This window comes from Astatotilapia calliptera, chromosome 3, assembly GCF_900246225.1.
Source record: "Astatotilapia calliptera chromosome 3, fAstCal1.2, whole genome shotgun sequence".
In the NCBI taxonomy this organism is placed as follows: domain Eukaryota; kingdom Metazoa; phylum Chordata; class Actinopteri; order Cichliformes; family Cichlidae; genus Astatotilapia; species Astatotilapia calliptera.
This window is the reverse complement of record NC_039304.1, coordinates 8524939-8546597: the sequence shown is the minus strand read 5'-3', so window position 1 is coordinate 8546597 and position 21659 is coordinate 8524939. Positions and strand designations below refer to the sequence as shown.

At 38.8% G+C, this 21659-nt stretch overlaps 2 protein-coding genes across 2 annotated transcripts in view; both read left to right on the top strand.

Moving 5' to 3' along the window:
- The first annotated feature begins 921 nt into the window (after positions 1 to 921).
- LOC113018537 (up-regulator of cell proliferation-like) lies at positions 922 to 13906 on the top strand. Its single transcript, XM_026161614.1, has 4 exons — positions 922 to 945; positions 1037 to 1145; positions 1263 to 1373; positions 9159 to 13906. The coding sequence occupies exons 1-4, from the start codon at positions 940 to 942 to the stop codon at positions 13826 to 13828; spliced, it is 4896 nt and encodes a 1631-aa protein (XP_026017399.1). The 5' UTR covers positions 922 to 939; the 3' UTR covers positions 13829 to 13906.
- Positions 13907 to 16606: 2700 nt separating this feature from the next.
- Positions 16607 to 21659, top strand: part of LOC113012059 (interferon-induced very large GTPase 1-like) — a 28456-nt gene continuing 23403 nt past the window's right edge. Inside the window, exons 1-2 of the mRNA XM_026152008.1 lie at positions 16607 to 16694; positions 19022 to 19338. Coding sequence (XP_026007793.1) covers positions 16607 to 16694; positions 19022 to 19338 — 405 coding nt within the window. The remainder of the gene's footprint in view (positions 16695 to 19021; positions 19339 to 21659) is intronic.

Genomic DNA, 21659 nt, shown 5'->3' with positions numbered 1-21659 from the left:
TATATATAATAAATGTATTCCACATATTTCATGTCTTTAATCTGCAACACAACAGACAACTTTGCAGTAAATCAGCTAAGGAAGTTTACTGTGAAAGGTTTTACAATGAATCAGCTGATCCTAAGTGAAACTGAAAGTGTTCACCCAGCAGTTTAAAAGGGTTGCGTGATCCTGGACTGCATTCTCGCTTTTCTTCCCTTGAGAAAGACATTTGTCTACAGCATTGAGAGATCAATTTTACTAGAAATACTATAGAAAGAAACTGTTTTACAACATATCATGTTTACCAAGGGCACATCTGCTTTATAAAGATAAGTTTACAGGTAAGTCTAAACTTTGCTTTAAATTGTGATGTTATGTCCATACAAGGTAAGATCAAAACTGGTAAAAAAAATAAATCCAGGATTTTCCAGCACCAACGGATAAAAGAAAAAATACTGACATTTTTTTAAATTAAAACGTTTAAACATCATCTTTTATTTTCGTTTTCTTTTATTGACATCAATTTCATTTTTTTACATTTTCAATTATTCAACTGTAAATCTGAATGCTTTTTTTTAAAACTTGCAATTAAATTGACGAAATGGAAATTATCTTAATAGAAAAAGATAGTTAGAGAAAAGTAGTGAACACAGTCTATCATACATCATGAAATGGTGTGTTAGACTAATGTGTGCAGAAATGCAGGCCCACAGCTTTTGGAGCCCAGAGCTGCACAGGAACCTGAAAACCATGTTCAGTGTTATAATGGCAGTTTGGGGTTTTTTTGTTTTTTTTTTAATTAAAGGAGAAGACAACACAGTTTCCTTTTCTTCTTTTTCAAAATGTGAGAAATAGTCTTTGGGCATAAAACATTTAATACTTGGCTATCTTTACTGTCAACAGAGAGAAGCTGAATTAAATCTGGAACAACAGCTGACTATAGAGTCTCTAAAAGCGATGGAGGTAAAATAAATGAAAAAGATGTCCTCATTACATAATCTCTGTGTAATAATATATATTATGTGTGTGTGTGTTTCAAATAATTTGTCAAAAGATAATCAATGATGAGGACTCAGTTTTTGAGCTGTACTGTGAGGAAGTAAATGACCCTCCATTAGCACCGTGCTCTACCTGCAAGACCTGTCACCACATTGTTACAGGAGGTAAAAATCTGATTTATGCTTTTCATTGGTCAACACTAAAATTTCACAATATCAAATGATGAGTAAAAAACATTACTAATATCATCAATATTTCAATTATCATTATCATTAACACAGTTCCTTCTTGCTGCATGAAGACAACATCGTTTCATATCAGCAGTGAGTTGGTGCCTCAGCATTTGGATGCTCCTGCTGGTGAACTGGAGAGCTACATCATGACCAGCTGCAGTAAGTAAAAGAAAGAAAAATAGCCTCCAAAAGATTAAAAATTCACAAAATTCAATTACCAATACATGGACGCAACGCGCACAGTGTAAAAAAAAAAGAAGAAAAAAAAAAGAAAAGATTTATATGTACACTGCAAAAACAGCTATACTTGAAACAAGCCAAATATTCTTAAATCTGACAAATTTTTCTTGTTTTGAGCAAAAATGGGGTAAGCAAAAGTTGCTTGACTAGAATTCTTAAAACTAGCAAATTAATCTAACTGCCATATGCCTTTTAACTAGACAAAATTGTCTAAAATGTATGCTTATTTGAAGAAAATGTGACTTATTATAAGTAAAAGACACTTTGATATTTAGAAAATCTGCACCTAAAATGAGTATTATGCTTTCTTGAACAAGCTGTTTTCAAGAATTATTTGCTTACTTTAAGATTCTACACCTTAATTTAGATTTTTCACATTAAAAAAAACACCTTACTATAGGACAAATTTTCTTAAAACTGAATTGTTTCTTTCTTGATTGAGCTAACTATAAGAATTATGTTTCGACTCTGAGAACAATAATCAGCAAAAATTCCTGAGAATAAGACACCATCTCTTCAAAAAGCTACTAAAAATAAGGGAATTCATCTTAAATTAAGACAGCAAAAGCACTCTTAGATTTTGCGCTTTTATTGACACAGCAATGGGTCAGTAACTCACTGAGGTCTGTTCCAGGAGAATCATGCCTAAAATTATACATTTCAGCAGGGTACTGTGTAACATGGCCAATATAAGAAGTGCATATTCCAGATACTCTTAAAATGAATAATAACAGTATAACACACTCATGGCTGGTATCAAAAATAAATTTTGCTGAAGCTTAAAACAATCACTATTTCAAATCCTATATTACATAACATTTTAGAAGAACAAGTTTAACGACCACACAAACAAACATGTGTTTTACATTTGAACAACTTTTCTATAGAAAAAAAAAACAACCTCACTGACTAACACTGAGTCTGATAAACAAGGCAGATGGAGTCTGTCATCTGGGAGACTCACTCAATGAATGACTTCCACTCACCAAGCGCCTTCTTGTAAGAGGGGGTTGAATCTCGGTCATGGATGGAGTCTTTGAGTATTTCAGTTTGCAAGACAGACAGCAGCGTGGAAATGCACTATGGATATGTGAGGTGGAGGGCATAGTAATATGCCATCAGATAGAGCAGTCCCTCATTAAGATCCTTCCGGTCAAAAGTGCTCACCGGTGTGGTTCCAACAGCTATCATGCAGTTGCCTTCAGAGACAAGCAGAACTGGACAAGCCAGGGGTCGCTGACGCAGGTAGCCTTCAGGGTCTTCTGAAGTCTACATGACAGAAAAAAAGAGTATTAGAACAAGACTGTAAGAAACACAATTTTTGAGTTGCATTACAGTTTAAAATAGATCAACTTTTTTTGTAGGTTTTAATTAACATCAACATGTTATGGGGATCTGAACTTTAAGAATATTTGACTGACTCCACAGTAAAATATATAAAATGAAAACATGAGTAACTGCAAAATTCAACAATATATACACATAGAATATTGCAGCCTTACCTTTAGGACATGGAAAAAAGCCTCACTACAGATGCCCAGCTTCTTAGGTGGTACTGTGCTGGAAGGGAAAAGCATGGGAAGGGCTCTGAACACAGCTGCTGCATGTTCCACTGGTTTGAAAAAAGAAAAATAAGACAGGGCAACACCATTAAACATTGCAAATAATGTAATCTGCAAAGCATAAATGTAGACAAATCAAGATACTGTAGCATTACCTCCATCCAAAGTTTTTGGATGGAGGTAAGTGCTGGGTTCCTCTCTGAAGAAGTCACCATCTCCAGTAGTTGTTAGCGTTTTTTCAGCAGCAGTCTTGTTCTAAAATACAGTGTACATAGGGCTAATTTCACATAAAATTGCACAAGAACTTTAGGTCTCTAAATATGAAAGATAGTACAACAAAATATCAGTAAAGTGTTGAACAATAAAAAAATATGTATATTTAATAAATGTGTAGGCCACTTGATTTAAATCAAAACTAAAGAAGATTCTACTGTCTATCTGTTAAGTGAGTATTGGTGGAATTATTTGAAACTGCATAAAACAAGCTGGTGTGTTCTCAGTTTTGTCACACAGCGATAGGACAGAACTTACTTCTTCACATTTGTGCACTGCAAGCCATAGAGCCCGACGCCTGAGGCAATGTTCAGGACCAGGAAACAGATCTTTGATGTCATCTCGTGAAAGTGATGAGAGCAGGTCTTCTCCAACATTTGCTTCTGCAATAGGAGTTTCCAATTATCACTACATTGCATTATCCTCATGTGCAAGCCAGCTGACAGCTTTGCTTGGGTAACAGACAGGATACATAGGAAACATAATTTAATATTTACCATTTAAAACCATGACTCTATTCCATTATTCTCCCTCCTCACTGCTCCACAGGTTCTAAATTACCTTCCTCCTATTGACTGGTAAAAGTAATATATTTGTGATACATCAATTAAATGCATGTATACATATAAATGTTTTTTTTTTTTTTGCTTCCTGGGCTAAAGTATATAATGAAATAACTTCACTAATAGAAATTTGAAACTCCCACAATTTCTGTAAAACTGGCATTAACTTATGGCACTTTGCACACTTGTTGAATAAATTCACAGACACTGAAACTAATAACTGGACATGAATTCTTTCATAACTTTCTGCACTAGCATATTTAAAAATGCTAATGCAACTAAGCTAACCGCACAGCTAAGCTAACAACCGGGTATAGCCTGCCATGCTAGCGACTTAACATGCAACATACCAGAACACAAAACATAGAAAAAACAAAACAGTCACATACCTTTCAGGTTGGCAATTGTTATTTCGTCCAGTTTTTCCATAGCGTGCCTTAATTTCTTCACACTGTACCAACTGTATCGCATCTACACTCAGACCCCAAAATCCTGCAATCCAACCGCTTAGGCACGGAGCTAGAGGCGGGAAGGTGGGCTGTACCAACTCAGGAGTATGGGGTTGTGTACGGAAATAGTTTAGTTCGCTCTTTTATACCTATAAAATGATATATATTTAAATATTTGACTATTTAGTTAGATTATGTTCTGTAAATACTGACGTGTGGGTGCTGTTACTTACTACAGCTGTTATAAGGCACTGAATTAGGATAGCCATTCCTACCCTATAATGGAATAATCCTGGTTATCTTGACTTTATGGGAAAAGTAGTTCACAGACCAGTAAAACAAAATGATTTGGCGCTGTGTTATCTACATCGTTTTTGTGGGTCTGACCCTCAAATCCCTACTGAGTCATATTAATTCTGCACATAGCCATAGTCCAGATTTCCGTGAAGATTGTGGCATAGATGGATGTGTCAAAGAATATCGTGTTTACAGCTAATTTTGGTATCACATTCTTCGAACACACTCCAACCACCTTGCCAATGGACGATGCAGCGGATCGATTAGGACACAAAAATCTGTAAGGTGAGACTGACTATATACTTTAATATCTTTGAAAATAATCATATAAAATATTCATGTTAGATGTCTACTTGTTTTTACAGCTTAACAGTAGATATGTTAATGCTTATTCCTTATAATCCACAACAATGCTATCTATTTATAAAGAATATTCTGATAGTGTTTAATTTCTTCTACTAGAGAAAACAACATTTTGTATTTTTTTAAACTTTTGTTTTAAATAAACCGATTGTCATGGTCCGCAGTCTCCTTGGTTGTTTGTGTTTATTAATATTCATTGTGTCAGTTAGTTTCCTAGTTATTTGTTAATTATTTCCAGTGTTTAGGTGTTCTCTGTACCTCCCTTGTCTTCAGTGTATTGTCCCTGGTTCGATATTCGTGTTTATTCCTGTTTTACTTTGATAGTCCCTGCCCTGCATCGGTGTATTCTGTTTTGCTTCCTCCTGGTCTCTTCTCATCTGATTAGTGTCAGCTGTGTTTCGTGCCTGTCTGCCAATTCCTCGTTTCCTTTTGTGTGTGTATATTTAGTGTGTTCTTTGTCGGATCGTCTGTATTCTCTCCTGTGTTATCATCTGTGTTCCCTCCCTGATGTTTTCATGTCTTATGTTCCTTGTTCAAGGTTGTAAGGTTTTTGCAACATTTTCCATGTTTCCTGTGTTCTTTAGTTTAGCTTTCCCATTTTAGGTTTTTGAGGATTTTTCAAGGCTTTTAAACTACAGTTAAGCTGCCAAATAGCAATGAGCATTAAATGAATATCCATTTATTAAACTCAGCTTGAAAACATGCATATTTTAGAGTAAATTATAAAATGCAGTATATTTCTGACATTAATTTTTTTTAGAAATTATCAGTGTACCTTGTATTTAATTTCCTTATCCGCAACTAGTCAATTAATCAACCAATCTCAATTGCAGTTCTAGGAGGGAACCCTCATCAGCAGTGAACAGAAATCTGAGTAACATGTGGGCATACAGGACTGATTCAATGGTGGAAAGCCAGCCAACAATGATATGATATGAGATTCCATTCCATATTACAGTTTCACACACAAAGATATGACATATGCGGTCATGAAATATTACCTGGGTGATGTAATTGGACTACACGTGAGCTCAACATATGTTTTATAAAAGGTACACTGCTTTACATGCATGAACTGTATTTTCAGGTTATTGTTTTGGACAGTTTTGTGACAATTTTTAAAATGAAGTTGTTGTTTTCCTATAAATTCTGACAGTTGAATGCCATAGTATAGATATACTGATGCTGATCTATTATTCTGTTTGACATGGCCTAAAGTGAATGAGTTGTGCTGTTTCTGTTTTTCAAATGGGCCTGTATTTCATGTTTACCATGTGCTTTTAGTTCCTGCCTTTGTTCATATACTGCATATTGTGTCAAACTTGACAGCAATTATATTAAACTTTAGTGTCAATAAATACATTTCTTAAACTGAGCAGCTGTTTAAATGCCCTTACTCTTGAAATGAGAAAAATAATCTTATTTTTATTCTGGAAATTCAACCAAACCATTGTCATGCCTTGTAACTGGTAAATAAAGCTCAAGATGAGCTGAAATATCCTTTTAAGGAAAAGTTAGACATATTTTCCTAGAATAAGCTTTATTTTCTTGTCCAAAACTTGCTTGTTAAGAATATATTTTCTTTTTAGGCAAAAAATAAGAAAAAATGTCCATAAACAAGGTTTTTTTTTACTTTCTTGAAAATCGTTTTTTGCAGTGTAAATGGTTTCAAATTTCAAATGATTTTAAATCTTACAACTTCCATAATATTAATAATAATAATAATGATGATAACGATAATATTAATTATTAGCCTTTTTTGACTTCCTTCTTGGACTTTGGAAACCTAGGTTTCTTCAGTGGAACTTTCTCCTTCCTTTTTGCCTTAAAGTACAGGTGTCTTGCTTATAGCTCAGTAACCAATCTTATAACTTCACCTCTAGGTAAATGTATTTCCCTGTACAGAGAAATGGAGGTGTGGCTGTATTCAGGCTGTATATTAGCACAAACCTGTTGATTTAGAATATGAGTGATCAACATGTGCATGGTGATAATTGGCCAATACATCAAAAATACATCATAAAAATCTGATGGTGATTTCGCATGCAAACACATGTTGTGCAGTGTATGAAAGGTCAACAGGCTATTCACAAATAATATCACTGAACATGTGCACCTCCTTGTGTTTGGGTTTGACCAGCACCCAACCAAGCTAATAACACAGGTCAACAGTTCAAAATCATCACAGATAAATTTGTGTCGGTTTGTGGTGTTTTTCATGCTGATTTTACATCTGTGTTTAGTTTTCCCTGGCATGTGCAGGTTAGTGATGAAGCTAGTTATATATTGCATGATAGTTGGTATAATTAGCCTAAGCGTATTACCAGATTTAACAACAGCTCCCTGTCTTTTATTTTACAGACGGCATTAATTGTGATTGATTTCAGTTGTTAACATGCCTAAAAATTAATCATCCAGACAGATTCTGTTATGTGTGTGGTTGATTCACAATGACAGCACAACATTGCCCAATTATCACAGACATACAAGAAGATACACAAATTGTACTTTGGCTGTCCGCTGGGGGACCAGGATCAATCTTGGGCTCCACATGTCATCTGCAACAGTTGTTCCAATGGATTGGCTAAATGGATTGGCTAAATCACTGAATGGCAGCAATGCCAGCTGCAATCCTGGTGGTGTGGCAGGAATTATCTCATTGATTGCCAGTTTTGCCGTGTGAATACAACAGGATTCTCAGCCAAAAATAAGAACAACATTGTATATTGCAGCCTGGGTTCTGCAATAAGGCCTGTTCTTCATGATGACTCATTGCTTGTTCCTGTACCACCACATGATGTAGTAGCTTCTGTAGAAGGTGAAGAGGAACACGGTCAATGGTGCATCTGGTTAAAGTCCAGGGTCATCAGATCCTGATTAGGTCCCCGATGTAGATTTACAACCAAGATTTACAAACAAGAGACTTTGACACAAGCAGAGCTGATAGTTGTTTGTGATCAAAATCTGATGAAAGACAAAGCAAAACTTCTTGCTTTGAGGCTTAAGCAAAAGCATTTGCTGGCCAAGGGTGTTGCTGTAACTCACTACAGAAGTCAAAGTGATAACTTGACAGCGTTCTTCACTGCTCACGGCTCACTGTGCTATTGTCATGACATCAACGGACTCTCCAGCAGTTTGTCACAAGAGTGTTTTCTAGCTCAATGTCATCTCCTTATTGATTCTTCACAAAGAAGCTTGAAGGCAGTCCTACTTCATAATGGAAAAGCCAAACCGAGTGTCCCAAATGCCATTCTGTTCATCTAAAGAAGTCCTATGACTACATGAAGACACTGCTTGAGTCAGTTGAGTATAAAACTCATGAGTGGAACATCTGTTGTGATCTGAAGTTGATTGGTATGTTGGTGGGAATGGAAGGAGGACTTACCAAATTCTGATTCCTTTGGCTGTGAGACAGCTGATCTACTGCAGAACATTATGTCAAGCCTAACTGACAGCCACAAGATGCCTATGAGCCATGAAAAAGGAGTGCCAAGTTTCTGCTTCTTGGTCAGACATAAGCACTGCAAAAATGTAGGAAGGGATATTTACAGGTCCACAGATCAAGTCTGTTTTGCAGGATAAAGGCTTCAAACAAACTCTCTCATCAGCCGAGTTCGGAGTGGCTCTGTGAAAATTTTCTTGGCATCCACAAGTCACTGACAATGATCATTATATCTATGCCACAGTGTGCGTCAGTGTGCGCCTAACACATGCAAATCCATTGCAAATTAATATTACAAATTTTTTAAAAAGTTGACGTGACTGAAAAATCTGAAATCTGCACATCTGAAATCTGCATGAAAAACTCGTTTAGAAAACTGTATTGTGGTTTCGGATCATTACAAAAACAAAAAAAAATGTTGACCTGTGTATTCAGTAAAACCTGAGTAGATAGTAGACAGAGTAGGTAGTTACGTTTTAACTGGGTTTGTTCATTGTAGCAACTGTGAAACTGAAATGTATGATTAGACACACACTTTCCAGTTGCTCTCTGTTGTGTTCATTAGAGTGTGAAGATTAGACAGAACGCATTTAGGTGTAGAAAACAGTGCTTGTATAAATATGTGTTGACGAGGCATGTTGTATAAAGCGCTTTGAGTGTTCAAATATAATAGACAAAAACTACATAAAACAAATCCCAATGTAGCTGACTTGGTTGTTTTTCCAGAAATAACAACCTTTTTTTTTTATCCACAGAGACACAGCTGGCGAGGTTATTGGAAGATCTGGGCTTGGAGCAGTACTACAGAGAAAAGATACAACTGAGAAAAATACTTGAGATTGATGAGAAGACTCTTATTGATGAACCCGGGAATCAGAAATCAGACCTTCCTTGGTATTTTCTAAAGAAACTGATGATGGTTAATGTGACAGCAAGGAATGTGACATGTACCTCAGTTTGTAATTCATGCAGTGACAATACATCAGGGAATACAAAGTTATCCTTTGAAAATCTATTTAACAGTTCAAACACAGATGACAAGGTGAATCCTCTTGACATAACCACTGCTCTCTTTGTGTGTTCTGATGGTTTTGTACAGCAGGAAATGGCACTAAAAATGTCCATGTGTCAGTTCTCTGTTCCTCTGCTGCTTCCAAATTGTAACACCAATCAGTGCACACTCGTGCTGTGGGCCATGAAAGACATTGTTAAAAAGTACAGACCTCAGTCTCTGTCAGAGTCCAAGGGCTTCATTGAAGACAGAATCGTTCTCTCTGAACTTCCAATGATCTCTTTTGTCAGACTGGGTGAGTGCTCCTTGTCCAAGTCAGAGATTCTCAATAAGCTTCTGAGCAATTCTCAGCAACACCATGACACCTTTGTTCACCACAACATGGAGTGTGGTGACAGTCCAAGAAGAATATCCAACGGACTGACTGAAATTACTTGGTATCTTCCTTGTGGAAACACAAACATTGATATTTTCAGTCAGCCAGTGGCTGTAGCTAACCTTCGTGGGGACATTGCTTCATTTGAAACACAATACTCCTTTCTGTGTCAGACATCTGCAGCAGTTTTTGTGTTCTTTGACCATTTGGACTCTGAGTGCAGTCTACTTACCAACCAACACCACAAGGCACAGATTTTCTTAGTGGGTAACTATGAGAGCAAGCACAACAGTACAAATGCTTTGGAAAAACTAGTGCAGACGTTGGGCTTGACCAAAACCAACATCATTATTAAGACAAAACAAAGAAATGATGTAGACTTTGTGAAAAGTTTGAGGGAAACAGTCAGAGATGTAGTTAGGAACGCAAGGATGAAGATGACAATAGAGCAGATGGCAGTAATTGCCCATGAACTGGGGATCCTGGTTGATGAAGACTCTCCAGAGTGTCAGACTGCAAAGACAAATGCAGAAGCCATCACTGCTGAAATTCAAGACATCCATAAATACAAAGAATATCAGCTTCCACGACAAGGTGAAATATGGAAAGAACTGACCTGCTTAGAGAAGGAAGAATTTCGACTTCAACATATCAGGTCTGAAAATATAGAAGATTACAAAAGCGAACTTCAGAAAAGGAAAAAAGGACTACGAAAAAAACAAAACTCTTATGACATGTCAACAGCTATGACATGCTTCATTAATGCAATATCAAGCCTAGGAACAGAGAGGTTTTATTTCCTGAAATGGATGCGAATGAACCTCGATAACCTGTCTCGTATAAAACTGTCTAAACTTCAAGAGAAATATAAAGAAAAATGTAAAAACTCTGCGAACAAAGAGGAGATCAAAGAAATTGACAGACAAATTTCCAACAGCTCACTGGGGACTGAACACTTCTTCCGTGAAATGGGTCAGATCTATGAAGCCTCACTGTCCCTTCCACAAACAGATCCAGCACGTCAACAGCTGCAGCATCTGCCCAAACTGTGTGCAGAGTTGTTGCTTGATGGATTTCCTCTTGAGCTTGTAGATGGAGATGCATCCAACATCCCTCTCAGATGGGTGAGTGATGTTCTCTCTCAGCTCAGTGACTTGGTTTCTCCAAACAGAAAGATCCTGGTAGTCACAGTTCTTGGAGTTCAGAGCACAGGAAAGTCCACTCTCCTTAACACCATGTTTGGAGTGCAGTTTGCAGTCAGCAGTGGTCGATGTACTCGAGGTGCCTTCATGTTGCTCATCAAAATCAATGAAGACATGAAAAAAGTCCTAAACTGTGACTTCATGCTGATCATTGACACTGAGGGCTTAAAGTCACCAGAACTTGCACAACTAGACAACAGCTATGAGCACGACAATGAGCTTGCTACACTTGTTGTGGGGCTGAGTGATGTCACTATTGTCAATGTTGCAATGGAGAATTCAACTGAAATGAAGGACATCTTACAAATAGTTGTGCATGCTTTTCTCAGGATGAAAGAGGTGGGCAAAAAGCCTAAATGTGTGTTTGTTCACCAGAATGTGTCGGATGTTTCAGCCCATGAAAGGAACTGGCGAGACAGGAAACTGCTCCTGGAACAGTTGAATGAGATGACCCAGGCAGCAGCCAAAATGGAAAAGAAAGAGGAGAACAAGAGCTTCACTGATGTGATGGAGTACAGTCCAGACACTGGGAACTGGTACATTCCTGGACTCTGGAATGGAAACCCACCAATGGCACCAGTCAATGCAGGCTACAGTGAGGCTGTATATGAACTCAAGAAACACATCATCCAACTGCTGGGAAACTGTCAGTCATCGGATAATGATATCTCGGAGTTTAAAGAGTGGATGAGAAGTCTATGGACTGCAGTAAAGCATGAAAATTTCATCATCAGCTTCAGAAACAGCCTCGTAGCTGATGCATACATGAGACTCTGCACAGAATTCAACAAATGGGAGTGGGAATTCAAAAAAGTAATGTACACCTGGGCAACAAATGCAGAAACGAAAATTTCCAATTTTGGTACATTTGCAGCAAAATCTGAATCTTCTGACATGAGAGAATTTCTCACATGTTTGAATAGTGAAGCCTCCACACTGCTGTCTAGATGGCAGACAAGGCTTCTAGGAGATCTGAGACAATATTTCAAGCAAACAGAGGGTCATGTTTATCTGGTTGAAGGATACAGAGAGGAATTCTCAAACAGTGCAAAGAGCCTTCGAAAAGAAATGGAGAGATCTGTTTTTAATCAGCTCACAGCAGCAGCAGAAAACAGACAGGGAATGAAAGAAATTGATAAAATCAAAGAGAACTATAAAAAAGAGATTGAAAAGGTAGTTCATGTGTTAATAGATATGTGCAGAAAGAAAAAAGCCCAGATGAAAGATGATGACCTGGACAAAGAGTTTGATAAGATGTGGAATGAAACTCTAAAGAAGCTTTCTTTTTCTGAACAAAAGATCACAAATGTCTTCACCAGCACATTTCACTACCTGAGAATCAATCTGTCACACAGGGGGAGTCATGCATGTGAATTATTAAGTCAAAAAAGTCTGCAGGATTGTGGAAAAGAGCCTTTCAAATATACACCTGAAGGATTCTACAACCGATGTAAACACAAACCCAGGAAGTGGTTCATCATTCATGATCACACTATGGCTGTACAAAAACTGGCTGACAGCATCATCAATGTTTGCTCTCAGTTTGCGAGAGAAATAGTGAAAAGAAAAAAACACTACTCAGATACTTACATCCAGGAGATCCTCAACATCATTGATGAGAAATTACAAAGCAATCAAGATGTTAAGACAGACACTGAGTTTGAAGTTTCCCTGAAACAACACATCTGTGGATTTGCAGCCAGAGAGTTTCAGAAAATGCACGAAGATTTCGTCCAAGAAAATGATCCTTACAGATGTCTGATGAAAAACAAGGAAAAGTTTCGTGATGATTTCAAAGATGTTTTCCATGAAAGAGACCAGTGTCAGAAGAAGGCAGAAGAATTCACCAACCGATGTTTGAAGCCTGCTGTTGAAGATTTTATTAGTCGATGTCTGGGACCTGATATCACTGGTGAAATGCTGACATGTGAGCAGTTCAGCAATCGAATGTCCTTCCAGTATTCCGTTTTACTGGATTTACTCTCAAAGGATGATTTTAAAAACTATGTGAGCTATATTTGCTCATATGAGAAGTATATAAAGTCATGGATTCACAACAAAATAGTGGAGCGCTTTTCAACTGTGTCAACAATATCTGAGTTTGAGGACCGACATCTTCAGTCCTGTATCAGAAGCATAAATGATGCAATCCACAAGGCAAAAACAGGAAAGAGTGATGACTTGAAGACATTTGTTGAAGATATTTGTAAAGAACTTGGTGATAAACTGGTCATTTCCCAGGATGCTCTTGGTGCTTTTCTGAACATACTGAACAATGCTGACAAGGAACAGTTTGCTGACTGGCTCACAGTGTCTGTGAATGACATTGCACAAGATCTGAGAATGAAGTTTAAAAATGTAAACATAGAAATGAAACTACAGCATCTCCATGTGCAGCCCCAGAATGAGCTTTTCAACAAACTGGTTGGTTGTGGCAAACAGTGTCCATTCTGCAAAGCTCCCTGTGATGCAGGAGGAGGAGGTCATACTGTGCACTTTGCTTCAATGCATCGGCCTCGAGGTCTCGGAGGATTCAGTTGGCCAAATACACAAATACTGATCACTGATACATGCTCTATGATGCGTTTCCCCTGGAGTATTGTAAACCATCATAGGCACCTTTACGGGTATTATAATAAAATTTACCAAGGCTGGAATATCCCTCCAGATGTGAGCCTTGAGGCATCAGACTACTGGAAATATGTGATGGCAAAGTACAACAATAATTTTGCCAAAGAATTGAATGCAAAACCTGCTGATATTCCATTAGCCTGGAAACAAATCACAAGAGATCAGGCAGAAAAAAGTCTCAAAGAATCATTTAACATCAAGTAAAACAATTGATATCCTTCTTCCTGTTCTTCTAGTGTACAGAGGACATAATGTAAATTCATTTTGGTTTATTGCTATAGAAGGAAGGCTCCAAATAATATATGCCAAAGTTGAATATTATTACTGCCCATACTGTAGGATGCTTTGGTCTTCCTGTGAAACTGGTACAATAGGAAAACAGAAGAAGAAAAAGAAAGAAAAAAAAGAAAAATAATATCTCGGACTTGAAACGATTTTATTTGGGTTTGGGTTGGGTTCTGCAACATTTTACTGTCAAAAGGTTATATACTCTGTTTTAAAAGATCAATTTAATCTTTGAAGAAAGTTTTGTCATCTACTGCTGTGATTTTCTTACTGTAATTAAGACGTCTTTGGTTTTCTTATCTTGAAACAACAATGATGTCAACTTTTCATACTTTTAAAGAAATTCATTGAATATCAGATTTGTAACTAACTCTTTTAAATAAATGGTATATAATCACTCTTTATTATATTATAATTTTAAATAAATTTTATCATTTACCACTATTTTCTTTTCTCTAGGCATTAAGTAGTTTTTACAAGTTTCAGATTGAAGAAAAGAGTAAAAAGAAGATGACAGGTTTAAATTTGCAGCGAAGACCAAGCAGGTTTATGTCAGTGAGTGAGTAAAGATTTGGTTATTTGGTGTACATTCCTGCCAGTAGTCTGTAAGCTTCTTTGTAAGCCAAGATGGTTTAGAGACACCCTCCTACTTTATGTCAAATCAATGATTTATAACTATGACAGAGGAGGTAATAAAGCAAGTATTAAAGGTTTATGACAGTCATCATTTTTATAAACATCATAAAATAATGATATTTCACAATGTGGCAAGTTTATTCTTAATTAAACTGGTGCATTTGTAACAACAGAGGGCAGTGAAAATGGGGGAGCTGAAGGCTTTAAAGTCTAATGCGTTCTCACACTGCATTTATAATTACTGCATGAACTGATCAGGAATTACATTCAGCTTTATACTGACTGGCCAAAATTCTCTGAGTGTATCTGCTGTAAATAACAACCATTTTACAAGGAGATTATTAGAAATAACTATTTTACTATTTTTGCAATTTATTTATTTTTGTATTTTTCTAATATATTTCTGATTCATTTTTTCTTGCTGATCCTTGTGCTGCTGTAATATGTGAATTTCCCCATTGTGATATTAATAAACTCTGTCTGTGCCAAAATTTTAAACTTCTTTTTAAAAGATATTTTAGCTATCAACATGTTTAATTTGCAATTAAGACTGTGACATGTTTATGTAAAATGTTTTCACCATTTGTACGTCAGGAGAGTGACCACTCTTCAAGCCTGTGTGATGCACAATACTACTACTAATACTGCTACAACTTCTACTCCTACTGCTACTGTCTGGTTTTTTTAGAGACAGAGAGTGAGAAATCATGTTCTACCCTTAAGAAGAGGGGATTTTTAGAGGGGTTGATATAGGAAGCAGTCTTCACTGAAAATGTTTTTTGACATTACAGTTTTTCCCAATTTTATTACACACATTTCCTGAAAGCATGCCTCATATTGTCAGAACCAGGGCTGGGTCATATCATACCGTTCACGGTAATACCGGTATAATGTCGGGCAACAATAAGAAAATGAAATATCGCGATAGAATATGGATAAAAACACGCATGCGCAGTGCCTTTCTTTTCATACGCACGTGTCGGAAAAAGCACGGCAGCGACGGAGAATGAGAAGGGCAAAAGCGGATCGTTGAGTGAAACGGATGAACCATAATTGGTTTGTAAAAATGGTGCAACTTCATTGGTGTGGAAGTGGTTTAGCTTTCGTCCGTCAGATACACAACAAAGCACTATTTTTGGTAGCGCATGCTAGCGGGCCGTCGTTATTGCCGTGTTTTTTGGAAAATATGGCACACTTAAAATCAATCCTTAGATTTTTCTGAAAGTCGACAGTGCCCCTTATAATCCCGTGTGCCTTATGTATGAATTCTGGTTGTGTTTACTGACCTCGAAACGATTTTATGTGGTTTTAATCTCGCCAAAATGAAAAGGAGAGGCCGTAGTGTGATTGGCCAATGGGCCAATGCTGCAATGCTGGTTACATGCTGCACTGCTACACCCAGTTGTTAGAGTTTGTATTGTTGATTGTTATTTATGCTTAGAAATGTTTAACCATAGATGCTTAGAGGTGTATAATCAATTGTGTAGTGATAAGTTGTGTGATCTTTAACAGGCTACAGAGGCTTGGTGTGCATTCCACACTAGAATGCACACCTACATCCTGGGAGCACGGGAAGAGGTCGCATCTTGTTTTAATTGTTTTATGGTAGGATTAACGTAGCTACGTCTGTTCTAGTCTAAGTGCTTTTCTGTTTAGATGAACTGCTGGACTTCCTCACCGGGGGGGGGGGGGTCTAGTCTACCCTCTTCCTGACCAAGGATGTTTGACCCTTTGATCAGCAACACACACACACACACACACACACACACACACACACACACACACACACACAGGCAAGGTACTCTTTGTTTGTATGTAGACGTCGTATGTTAATGAACCTATGCATATTCATGTAACCTCAATAAAAGGACAGTGTTACGGGAGGACGGACGAGAGCGACTGGGGTCAAGCGAAGGGACGGCGCTCTGTCCGGTCTCTCCCGTGCACGAGTAACATGAAGAACTTTGCCTATTTGTGTCTTGCTTAGCAGTGTAATTATATTGTCTTCAACGTTCCAGCGGATGGGTTCAAGCTACAAACCTATCATTAATTGGTCCTTCGATGCCGGAGCCCTGGAATCGCATTCACCGAGGGGAGGAGAGGCACGCTGAAAGACTGACGTCAGCCAGGAAGTTCCTGTGGATTCGCGGTCTGTCTTTTCTCCTCGATGAATGACGGTCGGCGGGATTTGGGCTGATATTACACTCTAAGCAACGCCAAGTAAGTTTAAAGAGGCCGACTCTATAACCGTGTCGTTGTGCAGTCTCCGCCACTGTGTGAGGCGTTGAGAAGAGCCCGACTCTATAACCGTGTGGTTGTGCAGTCTCCGCCACTGTGTGAGGCGTTGAGAAGTTCGCTACTTTGTGGAGCGATACCCGGGTTCCTTGCTACTTTGTGGAGCAAGAGGTTCCTCGCTACTTTGTGTGGCGAGAGGTGAGTTCTCCGCCACTTTGTGGGGCGTTGAGAGGTTCCGCGGGGTCCAGACTGTGCTGGACGATAGGCCTATTTTGTGTTGTTTTTGTTGTCATCGTTGTTGTTGTTGTGTGGGTGTGTGCGGAGCAGAACACGTGGTCTGTGACACCGACTGTTGTTGTTATCATGGGTTTCTAAGCAACCAAGAGTGAGTCGGAGGGAGACAGACGTTTGTGCTGGACTTTGCTCCTGGCAGCACAAAGTATTTATGTAAAAAAGAGAGGGAGCGACGGCTCCACAGCTGCGCGGGTTCACGCGAGCGCGGTCACGCGGGTTTCACGCGGACCTGAGCCGTGCGGTTAATCGCAGGCTTAAAAATGGAAGAGATTAAAATGTTAGAAGTTTTCAGAAAACACACCAGCCTTGAAGAGCGTGTGGAGAAGGCCAGCCCACATCAGCAGCTATGCTCTGGTGGGTGGCTGTCCCCCCACCCTTTGCTGACACAAAACGTTAACTCTTCAGCCTGTGTGCCAGACCATAGACGTAATTGAGGTGGATAGTTGTTAAAAGTCATCTACATTACGCTTGTGGTTGCTTAAATTCAGTACGATGACATGTGAGGTGAAGTGATATAGATAAATATTTAAACTAATGAAGTGCATAGAGGCACTTGACCTGTGTGGAAGACTGTCGTCTTATTATGAGCCATTGTTGAGATATACAGCACACCTGTGAAAACAACTAATATGCTGAACCCTGTATGAAACATCTAAAAGTACATGATGGAGAAGCTGTGTTGAATATGAAAGTGTAAGACTTTGCCGCTGTGGGCAGAGCAACTACTGTGTGATGTTGCGTTGCGGGTTTTTTTTTTTTCTTCTGAGCTGATGAGCAGGCTACACATTATCAGATCGAGAGCTGTCTGAGAACTACTCTAAGAGAGGGAAACAACGCTATGATAACTGTGATAACTGGAGTGTGCAGCGTTTCCATGAGCAGTTTTCCTGAATCTTGACTCTTGTGTGTGGAGTGTTCATAGCATCAGCATCATGTTTTTGTTTATTTGTTTTGTTGGGTTGAAAATAATTAAATAAACGTGTAATCATGCCTATGGATCACCATGGCACATATCATCAGTCATGTGATTTATTTATGCAGATGACAAAGTGAGTGTGAATGTGTCTGACATCACAGTGGTTTTGTGCACTGTGCAAGAGTAATTGCCTTTGATTGTGAGTGACAGCGGTGATTTTGCAGGTCACCAGCTATTGTAAATAAAAAAAAAAAGAGTGAATAAGAGGGAGAATTTATATTGTAGAAAAAAAATAATCATAGGAAAAAGGTTTTGTGTTGATCAACCAAAAAAAACAACTATAATTTCATTTTCTGCTTTTAAGAAAGGATTGTTCACAAAAACACAGAGCGAGAGAGAGAGAGAGATATGTGTTGATTAAGCATTGATGATAATAATGAAAATGTCTTAGTTGTCACTTTCAGGTGAAAAGCAGACCTGAATCAATTTTCCACATGCAGCGGTCGGAAGAAAAGTTATAGTTTAACAATTGGAAACGTTCAAGCCAAGTTTCTGGCTGACTTATTTACAGCACGATCTGTCTCAAAACTCTCACTCTTCCCTGAAAAAACCTGATCAGCAGCGGCAGTATCGGAGCAGAGGCTGCAGAAGCAAAAGCAGCAGAAGAAGAAAGCAAACCCATCTTCCTGTCTGATTGAATGAATTCCACGGAAGGGCGAGCAAGATGGCGGCGTGAAGAGGAGTTTTTGTTCGAGCGCTTAGCACGAGACACTTATTTGACGTCTTTCTGGCTTTCGGGACTTTTTTGGAGATCAGCGCGCTAAGCTTGCTGGATTTGAGGCCAGGTTCTGCGGCGGCAGCATGTCGAAATGCTCAGAAAGGACTGAGTGACTCGGGCAAGCCACATGCGGCTAGCATGCTGGCTAGCGACCATAGCTACATGAAAGAAATGGACCCTTCATGATGCGCTCAACGTGCCGGCGCTGTGGTGGGAAAGGCTCCATCATAAACACGCCCTGCGCCCTGTGCAGAGGTTCAGGCCAAGAAGAAGAAGACGACGACTTCCAATCCCAAGAAGGTTGGCCCCAGTGTGGGCGAGCTGATTGTGAAAGCCGTGGCCGCCCTCAAGAAGGCTCTGGCTGCCGGAGGCTACGATGTCGACAAGAACAAGGCCCGTGTCAAGACCGCCATCAAGAGTCTGGTGGCGAAGGGCACTCTGGTGCAGACCAAGGGCACCGGGGCCTCCGGATCCTTCAAGATGAACAGGGTTACTGAGACCAAAGCTAAGACGCCCGCCGCGGCCAAAGCCAAGAAACCGGCAGCAGCTGCTAAGAAGTCGCCCAAGAAGGCAGCAGCAGCACTTCAGCTACTAGACAGGACAAAGCTGAAGGAGAACTGCCGGGACTGTTGAAGTGGGAGAGGACAAAAGAGTGAGAGGACAACAGAGTGAGAAGACTAGGTGAGAACACATAGGAATTATTTAATGTGGGAAATCAAAATTTGGGTTAGCAAACCTGGGGAAAAGAAAACTGACTGCTTAAGTTGGAAAATTGAGACGGAGTCTGAAACATTGCGAAAATAGAAACATATACAAAATCACACACACACAAGCAGAACATGCATTAACCCTACTAACAATTCCAAACACAAAATGACTCATGAAGACTCATAGCACATTAGTTAAGAAATGATTAAATAATAGCAGAGAAGTGTGTAGGAAAGGCAGCTTTAAGAACATGCTCTGCTGGAGATGCAGCTCCACAGACATGCATTAGACCTGCCTAATAACACAAACACATGTAATGAAAATTAGCTTGTTATCTTTCATCAGTGTTAAATTAGTGTCAATTTAGCAGACACTTGTTATTAAATACTGAATGTATCCAATGCAAAAAATTGACTCTCTGGGTTGCAGGACAACAGTTTAACCTTTGATCCTGGGTTGACCACCAACCAGTGATCAGACAATAAATTTAGTTGTTAATATAGTAAATTGGGAGAAGCTTCCTGCTTGATTAATGCAGCACAAGTGATTTACTGTATGAGGGAAATTGTCTTTTGTGATACTATTTTGAACATGCTTTTCTGTCGTCCTGTCAACTTAGTGGGTTAATAGCTGATATGCAAATTAGTTGATCGGTTTTAGATTAATGAAAGGTGACTGAATTCTAGTATGAGTGAATGAGATGTGTTGGAGTTGTTGTGTGTTGAGTGGAGACTCTAAAACACTGAGTTTCCTGCTTTGATGTGCGAGTGAATCCTGTATTTAGATACACAACTCTGAATACGTCAGAACAGACTGTTTTGTGAAGTGCATGACAGCATGTCACATGTTTTATGATGAAGGGAAAAGGAAAATTGAATAAAATAGATCTGTGACCTAAATGAGTGAAGAGCACAGACCTGGGGATTAAACTCATAGCTAATAAGGCATTAAGGTTATGTTGTTTTGTGCAGCTGATGGTTGATTTGGAGTGAATCTAGCTGATGATTTTTCTTTTGTTGTGAAGTTGAGCCTGCCGATTAGTATGATGGTATGATGAACCATGCTAATGGTATGATTTACCCTCCTGAGATGAGGAGCTTGTGTCATGACTTAACAAGGCCTTTTTATTTTGATACTTTCACAGTGCACTGAAAGTTTTGTTCGATAATCTCTGTTCTTTAAGCAGATCTGCACGTCGGGAATTAAAAGCGCTACACGTCGTCGAGAAAATTGTGCCAAGTGAGTTCTCCACATTTAAATGGACTCTGGAGAAAGCCACTTATTTGGGACAATTATTAAATGACAGTCCCAGTCCAAAAGGATTCAGCGATGTAATCCAAACTAAAGTTCTTCTTTTTCTTTTTGAAATGACGTCATTTTGCTGAGAGTGGAAACTAAATGCGACGATAGGTTCCACTATCAGCAAAGAAAGAAAGAATGAATGCATGAATGAGTGAGTGAAAGGAAAACAAACTGACTGACTGGTAAAAGCTGACAAAAGCTGACAAGACTTTACTGATGTAACACGACTGTGTGAAGTTGACCCCCGCCTGGCAGGGGTGCAGATGAGTCTGTGTGTGCTTCCCTTTACAGAAGCAGAAAGATGACAGCAACACTCGAGGTTGCGTGATGATTTAACATTTTAAATGCCATTTTCTGTGTCTGTGAATTTACTATGTGTGTGTCATTCACTAGCTTGTGTGCTCACAGAGATAACTGTGACAAAGTATGCATACGCCTGCGCAAGCGCTAACATTTGCATTTTCGTTTTTACAGCATTACGGTTCTTCATGTGTTTGATCATGTGATTTATAGGAATACTGGCTAATGTTTCTCTACTAAAAGATTTCTGGGTTTATGTGTGACGAAAACTGTAGTTACAGGCTATATGTTGATGGAGAAATTAATATAGTTTGAGACATACTGTGATGAGACCAGTGTTACTTTTTCCACAGCGAGTGTTAACTTTATGGTGTTTTATGGCACCTCTGGAATGTGGATGGCCGACGCCTGCCCACCAGGATGGTCAATGTGTATTGCTAATGTTTGTTTTTCTGAGACTGCATTTAGAAGATTCAGCTGAAGCGGACAAGTGACATGAGTAAAACAAATAAGAGATTACGGTATTTATGGAATAGTTTATTATGGGCTCATTTGCTGGCCACTTTTGAACCCATAATAAT

Excerpts from the sequence above, each read along its gene's own strand:
- LOC113018537 (XM_026161614.1), top strand. Across the intron at positions 1,146-1,262 it reads TCACCACATTGTTACAGGAG|TTCCTTCTTGCTGCATGAAG; the intron begins GTAAAAATCTGA and ends TCATTAACACAG. Across the intron at positions 1,374-9,158 it reads CTACATCATGACCAGCTGCA|AGACACAGCTGGCGAGGTTA; the intron begins GTAAGTAAAAGA and ends TTTTATCCACAG.